General features: G+C 37.9%; 1 protein-coding gene across 2 annotated transcripts; it reads left to right on the forward strand.

Annotated features, from left to right (window-relative positions):
- The first annotated feature begins 223 nt into the window (after window positions 1–223).
- Window positions 224–5,941, forward strand: LOC130994819 (UDP-N-acetylmuramoyl-L-alanyl-D-glutamate--2,6-diaminopimelate ligase MurE homolog, chloroplastic-like). Of its 2 annotated transcripts, XR_009091940.1 has the most exons (6): window positions 224–2,120; window positions 3,129–3,245; window positions 3,770–3,945; window positions 4,526–4,671; window positions 5,280–5,463; window positions 5,699–5,941. XR_009091940.1 is itself a non-coding variant. In XM_057919891.1 (5 exons), exons 1-5 carry the CDS (start codon window positions 299–301, stop codon window positions 5,296–5,298), a joined length of 2,280 nt encoding a protein of 759 aa, XP_057775874.1. In that variant the 5' UTR covers window positions 224–298; the 3' UTR covers window positions 5,299–5,941. The 2 variants fall into 2 exon arrangements, 1 of the variants encoding a protein (XP_057775874.1); XM_057919891.1 differs by having other exon boundaries at window positions 5,280–5,941.
- Window positions 5,942–9,050: the final 3,109 nt, after the last annotated feature.

A 9,050-nucleotide genomic window follows, 5' to 3' on the forward strand; every position in this document is an offset into this window, starting at 1 on the left:
TTCATGTATTTTTTGGCTTAATTGAAAGTTTAGGTGAAAATTGCAATTTTTTTCAAAGTTCGTATATTTTTTGGCCTTAAGTTCATAACCCTTAAAAAAATATACTATAATTTAAATAAAAAATTATGAAAAGATTTTAAATAAAATTAAAATCTCTAGTCGTTTATCGTTAGCAGCAGCAACTTCTAAATTTCAACTCCTTCCTTCCCTCTTTCCTAAAACCCCTATCCATTCCACTGCTACAGCTAAACCCACTCTCTCTCTCTCTCTCTCTCTCTCTCTCTACAGAGGAGCAAACATGCCCCTCTCTTTCCTCTCTCTCCCACCCTTCCCTCCACCGCCGCTTCTCTCTTACTCCTCAAAGCTCAAACCCACCGCACTCACCCTTCTCCTCAAGCCGCCCCTTCTCTCCGCCTCCACCGCCATCTTCGCCGTCGGCGCCGACGGCAAATACTACCCTACTCCGTCGGATGAGGACCCCCCCGAAGCCCCCGAGGACTCCATGCACGGCGTCAACAAGTTCCAGCAAATCCAGCGCCAGGCCTCCCGTGCCCGCAAGCTCCAGGAGGAGCAATACAAGAAAGACCAGCCCACTTTCCTCAAGGCGCTCGAGGAGACCGACGACATCCCTGACTCAGTCATCGATGCCGACACCGGAGACGATCCCTTCGGCGAAATCGACAAGGCGATTGCCCTGAAACGCCGCGAATTCATCAAGCAGGGGCTGATTAAGCCTGCCCCGAAGAAGAATGCCGAGCCCGAAATTGAGGTTGCTGATGAACTGGAGCCTGAAGAAGTCGTCGATTTGGAGGAAATTGACGAGCTGCACGGGCTCACTGGTGATGAGAGCGACGAGGGGAGCGCGGACAGGTCTGAATTTGAGGTGAGTGCTGGTGATTTTGCGAGCTCGTTTGATATTGATTTTGATGAATTTGGGAAAACTAAACCTAGAATTGTGGAACCTAAGTTTAGAATGAGCTTAGCTGAGCTGTTAGACGAGAGCAAAGTGGTTCCTGTATCGGTTTATGGAGACATAGAGGTGGAAATCAGTGGGATCTCGCATGATTCTCGTGTCGTTGAGAGTGGTGATTTGTTTGTGTGTTGTGTAGGGAGGAAGACTGATGGGCATTTGTATCTATCGGAGGCGGATAAGAGAGGCGCTGTGGCGGTTGTGGCGAGTAAGGAGGTAGATATAGAGAGCACATTGGGGTGTAAGGCCTTGGTCCTTGTAGAGGACACCAATGTAGTTCTTGCTGCATTGGCGGCTTCGTTTTTTAGGCACCCGTCTAGGGGTATGTCGGTCATTGGTGTCACGGGGACAAATGGCAAGACGACAACTTCTCATTTGATCAAATCCATGTATGAGGCAATGGGGTTGAGGACGGGTATGTTGAGCACGGTGGGGTATTACATTCACGGGGATAACAAGTTGGAGTCGAGTAATACCACCCCCGATGCAGTTTTGGTGCAGAAGTTGGTTGCCAAGATGGTGCATAATGGTACGGAGGCATTGGTGATGGAGGCTTCATCTAACGGGTTGGCATTAGGGAGGTGTGACGAGGTTGACTTTGATATTGCGGTTTTCACAAATTTGAGTAGGGATCATTTGGATTTTCATGGGACGGAAGAGGAGTATAGGGAGGCAAAGGCTAAGCTTTTCCAGAGGATGGTGGACCCATCACGCCACCGGAAGATTGTGAACATTGATGACCCAAATGCAATGTTCTTTATTGCGCAGGGGAATCCCGATGTACCCGTTGTGACCTATGCAATGGAAAATAAGAATGCGGATGTTCATCCTTTGAAATTTGAGTTATCTCTGTTTGAGACTCAGGTTTTGGTGAATACGCCTCAAGGTATATTGGAGATCTCGTCGGGGCTACTTGGGAGGCATAATATATACAACATTCTTGCAGCTGTAGCCGTTGGAATTGCAGTTGGGGCCCCTTTGGTGGACATTGTCAGAGGAATTGAAGAGGTCGATGCAGTGCCAGGCAGGTGTGAGTTGATAGACGAGGAGCAGGCTTTTGGCGTTATTGTGGACTATGCCCATACTCCCGATGCATTATCGAAACTTCTTGATTATGTGAGAGAGCTTAACCCTAGGAGGATTATCACTGGTACTTCAGTCTCTCCATTGATGTGTTAAAGCATCCAGTTTTATGCTTTTTTGCTAATATCTTAAATTATCAATTCTTGCTTTCTACTAGTCTCTCACTCTCTCACTTCCTCTCTCCTTTCCTTTTTATCCTCTTTCTATATGGTAGCTCTAGGATTACAAGTGAAGATGAATTCTGAATGCGCATTCTTGGCTCTGTTTTTTAACATATTTGAGCTACCTTGAAACGTTGATAATTCTGAAAAGTCGGACATATTTCCTGGTTTTCTTTTAAGCTGTCTCTCTGACTGGACGATGTAAGAAAATTGAATAAACTTGCATAGCATGTAGAGGAGTAGTAAAGCCTACAGTAATGAGAAATTAGACGAGATTCATGAAAACTTAGAAGGGATTAGAAAGTTGGATATTTTGGATCTTGTAAATGTGTAGGAGCTATGTATGCACTTTGCCACAGGTATGACTGCAGATCATCAGCAAAAATGTGAAGAAAATTTATGGCATTACTGACATAAGTTCTGGATCATTCTAACTTGATGGTTTCTTGTATATTACGTGAAAGACAAATACACACTGCTTTAGGATCAAACTCAATATGGATATTCTTTTGTGTATTTTGAGTTTTGGGTATAAGATATTTCACACTAGACTAGAGAAGTTTTGTATAAAATCTTTTGATCTGCTTTCTTCAAATTCTGAACCTTCTGTTGAACACGTGTAAAGTTCATTAGAAAACTCATGAATGCCAATTTAATACTGGATGTTAGCCTGATCTTGAAATTTCAACCTATAACTTTCCGTAAAATGGATTTCCTTTTCATCATTTTTTGTTCTCCCACTTGTGACATAAGAAGCATGTTCTTGTTTCCGGAACTTACTTGAATCTTATTTAAAGAATTACTTATATTATAAGAAACAAGTTTAAGATGGGAAGATTTATCATGATTTTCTTGTAGCTTCTATTGGGCGTTATCTCCACTTCTGACCCATTTTCTTCTACTGTTTCTTGAAGTGTGTGGGTGTGCTGGTGAAAGTGACAGAGGGAAGAGGCCAATGATGACAAAGATAGCCACAGAAAAAAGTGATATCACTATCTTGACATCGGACAATCCGAAAAATGAAGATCCTTGTAAGTAGTTACATTTGCTTTCTGAGACATAACGACACGCTTCAAAATGATTTAAGCCTTTTCTTTTGTTTTTTGAGAAGTTTTCTCGTGACTTGCTCTTCAATATAAAGCATATTTCAGATGATGAAAGAATCATTTGGATCGTGCCAAAATCTTTGAGCTTCTGTAATTTAAGAAACCAGACAATTGCATAAACAGAGCCAATGGGTATTCAACTATCCCCAAATGCATACGTAGGGATGAATCATATTATACCTAACATATCCTTAAGGGCTGAGATTCTTAAATTTGATGTAGCTGTAAGAAGATAAGTTTTGGGCTCTTCTGGGGTTCAAGTCTTCTTCCCAACTTTTGTAATCATATCAAGGAAGCTAATACTAATAGTAGTAATAAACTCTAGTTACAAAGATATGTGTAATACTCTTCAAGAGTTTTTTCCTTCTGTGATTTTTATTTTTTCGATAGAATCTTTCGTCATCCACCCATTCTCTTATCAATCTTTTCATTCTTGATGTTATTACCAGTGGACATCTTGGATGATATGCTGGCTGGAGTGGGTTGGACCATGCAAGATTACTTGAAACATGGAGAGAATGATTACTATCCACCTCTTCCTAATGGCCACAGACTATTTTTACATGATATTAGACGGGTAGCTGTACGATGTGCTGTAGCCATGGGCGAGGAAGGCGACATGGTTGTAAGTTCTTGAACATTATGCTGCTTGGTTTGATTTGCATTTCTGCACAAATTTGGGACGAGAAACCAAATTAGAAACAACTACTGTGAGATTGCATCCACAGAGAAACTATTTAGTCAATCAATTACCTTGTCCATGAAAAAGGAACATATTGTTTGAGCGAATGTATGGTCTGTCCATATATGAGATTGTATCTTGATTTTTTCTGCAAAATGCATAATGTGGGATGTGAGATTGGAAAGTGAGGTACTTGAAGGATGAACTGTTGGCAGCCTAGAGCGTAGCATACCACATACATCATTGGCAAACCTTGCTTTTCTCTTCTTGATAAAGAAATACTTATAGGAGATAATTAAGCTATAAGTTATGTCATAAATGTAGCTACCATTGCTCAAATAGTGTTATTGTGACTCAGAGCAACAAAAAGAAACGTGTGAATGAGGAGGGGTATTTGTCTTGGTATTGAGATGTGAATAAAAAGTATCTTTTTTTCTGCTTGTTTCTCTACGTTGGTATGAGAAAGCTCATTTGCAACCTTTTGTCCTTAATATTTTCTCATCTAGCTGTGCATTTGCGACAGGTGGTGGCTGGTAAAGGCCATGAAACATATCAAATAGAAGGTGAAAAGAAGGAGTTCTTTGATGATCGGGAGGAATGCCGAGAAGCATTACAGTATGTAGATGAGCTTCACCAAGCTGGAATCGATACGAGTGAATTTCCATGGAGGTACTTTGTCCAGTAATATACTGTGTATCTTCGAAAATCAGTTTTCTTATAGCTTAATTCTTCTTCCACTTCACCAGTCAAACAGAAACAAAGCAGCTCTTTCATAAATTGGACTCGACAGTTAATATAGAAATTTCTGTCAATAAAAAAATGAGCTCATGTGAGGAGATTTCTAGGTTTCTGGTTCAATTACTTTACGTCTAAGGGTGCGTTTACTTTGGTTGTAAAATTTTCATTGGAAAAGGATGGATAAGAAAATGTAAGAAAATATTAACTTTTCCTCTTGTTTTATCATATGTTTACTAGAGATGAAAAGATGAGAAAATGTTGGAAAATATTTTCACACTACTACCCAAAGATAATAAGTATTATCCAACATTGGAGAGAAAATGAGTGAAAATGAGCTGTCCGAGAAAATATCCACCATGTACTCCGGAGAAAATTTTCTATCATAGTAAACATGTGAAAAAGATGGAAAATGGGTAAAAATATATGCATTCTCTCCTTTTCCATCAAAGTAAATGCACCCTAGTTGTATATTCGATAAATTGTGTTTGCACAAAAGATGAAAATATGAATTATGCTCTTACTTCTGTATGCTGCCACAGGTTGCCAGAGAGCCATTAGTGTATACCAACCATACAGAAAATGATCGAGGCTACTAGCTCAAAGCAAACTGCTGTTTGATAAGCATAAGCACATTATTGTGGTCTTGTGCTTGGTAAATCGCGTAGTTGAAGAGTCTGCAAATGCATTCAAATACCACGACAGTTTCACCTGAACGTGCAGATGGTATGTACGTGATCCCGTCTCCCTTGATGTATTTCCTCGGGCTATGCTTTGTCTAAGATGGGATTTAACACTCAAGTACAAAAAAGTTCATTGTTTTATCGTTCACCTATGCTGTGCCAATCTATTTCTAGCTAGACAGGTGGAATTTAAGTTGAGCTGAATCTGTCCCTTTTCGCATTTTGAGTTGTCTGAAATATTATCGTCTCTTTCTGGGCCGATTTTCATCTTCTTGCAGAACTAGGTCGCGTGGTTACCTAGACGCCCTCTCGTTGTCTTTGGCAAACTGAGAAGCTCCAATTTTTGTAAGGAAGTGTATTAATGTAAAGTAATTGTCATTGATCATATTACTGATCCCACTTAAATGTTTGAGGGCTGTAGATTATTAGCATATGTTGAGACTAAAATTGAAGAACTCGAAACAATAGTTGTAGCAACTTTTGTGGCTTCATATATACCAGTTCTTGGTTGCAGTTTTGAAGATCTGAACATTTCATATGTAGATAATCATTCTTCCAATTTATGGTTTTTCTGCTCTTGTAAACAGCCAAATTTTAATATAATTTGTATCTTTTTTTTTCGCAAGTATACATGAAGTTGGTTTTATGTCATTCTCCTAGGCATGGGTTGGTAAAATTACATGAACAGCAATTGAACCGAACCAACTTATTTGTTCGAACCAACCCTTTGATCATGGAGATTTGTGGTGAATGCATCATCTTGATGAATGAATGGAGTCTGAGTGCAATTAATTTCATAGTGAATGCAGTAATTTTATATGTCAGTGCATTGTTCTTAATTCTCTTACTAAATGATGATCGAATGATTATAAACGATTCTCCGTTCTCATAGTGATTCTTATTTAAATATTTTTCTATATATAAATTTTGGTCGGTGTGGTTATTTAACGAACCATTTCACCCTAAACTGCAAATCAAAATGAAGTCTAGATTTTAAAATTTTAAAATTGAACTGAAAATTGGTGTGAATGAAAATCAAACCAAATTGAAATTAAAATCTATCGATTCGGTTGTTACATACCCCCTATTTTTCTCCTTCATTATTATTAAGGAACAAGAATTATGAACTCTTTTTTTTTTTTTTGGGAACTCTTAACTTCATGATTTATCTATTCTATTCTCTTGCATGATATGTTGTCTGCAGAGCCAGTTTCAGGAATTTATCTCGGATGGAGATGATAGAAATATTAAGATTATATACATGTTAAACTTATATTTTAAAATTATGTACATTTTAATTAGGTCTAAGAAGCTACTTTGTGAGTAAGAATGTTGAAATAGAAATTCTATTAAAGAAAAAAAATATAAAAAAGGCTTGAATGCACAAGAACACAAACTAATTAAGGGCCAAACTTGATTCATAGCATGCCACTATTTTTTTATTTATTTTTGAGTAACAATAAAATGAATATCTTGAGTGAAAATAAAATAAGATAAAACTCATTTCAAAATTCAAGTAGAAAATTGGAGGTAGGAAGAAGCCATGTGACCTGACTAATGGGCCACTCAACTATAAATGGTAGCCGCGTTTAATCAACTTTCTGTTTCCATATAATTGTTGCTTCGTCTTATTATAAGTTATAAATAGACATAATATGAAGTGTTAATATATAAGAATACCCACTTTTATATAGCAAAAATAAATTTTAGCCACTCAAATAAAAACATAAAATTTTACCCACTTTTTACGCAAAAAGACCGAAATGCCCTTAAGATAAAAATTACTCCCTCCGTCCGCCAAGATTATGTAAAAATTACTATATTTGGCGTCCGCCAAGATTATGTCACTTTCCTTTTATGGCAATGGTCCCACCATTCTCTTTAATATTTTATCCTTACTAACACTCTTTATTTACAAAAAACCCACTCAAAATTCAATCTCAACCACACATCTCATAAAGTGGTGGGACCCTTTCTCCACTACATCAAAATCATCACCAATTTTATTAAATCTCGTGCCCAAGCAATTTTACATAATTTTGGCGGACGGAGGGAGTAAAAAAATACCCACCCCAACCCATCATCTCTCTTTCCTCTCGATCTCTCTCTCTATGCCTGGGCGGTGGAGCTCTCTCTCTCTCTCTTCTTTTCTGTTGTTCCTCGCGCCGCCTCCTCCGGCATCGAATCGCCATCGCATCGCCTCCTCCGACTGTAACGGAGAATCGCAGGTGGTAGCTGGTATGAATTAAAGGCTCGTGATCTCCGTCAAGGATGGCGCCGCAGTCGCCCCCAAAACCTATACCGTCGAATTCCAGTCGGTTATTCGTGAATAGCTGGTGGAATTGAATGGATTGACTGATTTGTGGCGATGGCGGTGCGGTCATCTGGCAATTGCGTGGCATGAAGAGGAATTGGTTGATTTGCTGCAATGGCGGTGGGGGATTCGAGATGCTCCAAATTTGTTCGATTATGAAAAAATACATTTTAGGAAAATTCTTCGAAAAGTTGGTATATGAGGAACTAGCCTTACCTAAGGAAAATTCTTCGAAATTTGGAGTTCCAAGAATATATACGGACTTGGATATGGAGTTCCAAGAATGTTTGTTTCTGGTGTGGGGTGGGGTTTTGACGGATTTGGATTGTATTTTAATTAGTTGAATTCATAGTTGAAGTTGTTGGTGTATGACAAATTTGATATTTGGGGATTAGCAATTTAGTACTTGAGTTGCACAAAGAGATTTACGTTAGCAATCTCATGCCTTTCTCAGTTTCTTTCACCTTTCTCTATTCAAATTTGGGTATGAATATTAATGCATGGAAAGTGTTTGATGAAATGTCTGCCAAAGTTGGCTGTCTGGGATATTGTTTGGGACGAAGAAGGACGAGCACTCTGCTGTCAAGAAGGCACAACTTTATATTATTAAATTGACGACCAGATCTATGAATTCAAAACTAAAACTAGAATTCACAACTGAATTGCTAGTATTCGTTGTGAATTCGAGTTTTTTTTAGTTTTAAAACTCGAATTCACAACTAATTGTTTTGGTTGTGAAAATCAAACTTTTAAATTTAAATTCACGACTACTTGAATTCACAATCAAAATAAATCCCGATTTTGAACTCGAGTTTTAAAGCTTGAATTCACAACTAGTTATTTTGGTTGTGAATTCTAGATTTGCTAGTGTTAGTTGTGAATTCGAGTTTTAAATCTCGAATTCACAACCAACTCCATTGCTAGTTATAAATTCACAACTAATATTTTTAGTTGTGAATTCAAACTTTAAAACTGCAATTCACAACTACTTGAATTCACAACCAAAATAAATTCTGGTTGTGAATTTAACTGGTTGTGAATTCACAACCAAAAAATCTTGGTTGTGAATTCCACTTGGTTGTGAAATGCGGAAATTTTTTAAAGGGTAGTGTTTGAAGGGGTAAAATGGTAAATGTGGGTATTTTTTTAAGTTTTTATCTTAGTGGCTAATTTTTAATTTTACTAAAGGAAAGTGGGTATTTTCAAAATCCACTCTAATATGAATATACTATTCTATACTAAAAAAACACTAGATAATATAAATGTTTGCTTAATTAAGAAAAATATTTTAAGTGTAAGCACATCCTTTTACAAGT

The sequence above is a fragment of the Salvia miltiorrhiza genome, chromosome 7, assembly GCF_028751815.1.
Source record: "Salvia miltiorrhiza cultivar Shanhuang (shh) chromosome 7, IMPLAD_Smil_shh, whole genome shotgun sequence".
NCBI classification, from domain to species: Eukaryota; Viridiplantae; Streptophyta; class Magnoliopsida; order Lamiales; family Lamiaceae; genus Salvia; species Salvia miltiorrhiza.

Bases quoted from the DNA above. Each gene is read 5' to 3' on its own strand.
- LOC130994819 (XM_057919891.1), top strand. From the start codon at position 299: ATGCCCCTCTCTTTCCTCTCTCTCCCACCCTTCCCTCCACCGCCGCTT. The intron at 3,246-3,769 runs GTAAGTAGTTAC...TGTTATTACCAG, and splicing joins TCCGAAAAATGAAGATCCTT to TGGACATCTTGGATGATATG. The intron at 3,946-4,525 runs GTAAGTTCTTGA...CATTTGCGACAG, and splicing joins GCGAGGAAGGCGACATGGTT to GTGGTGGCTGGTAAAGGCCA.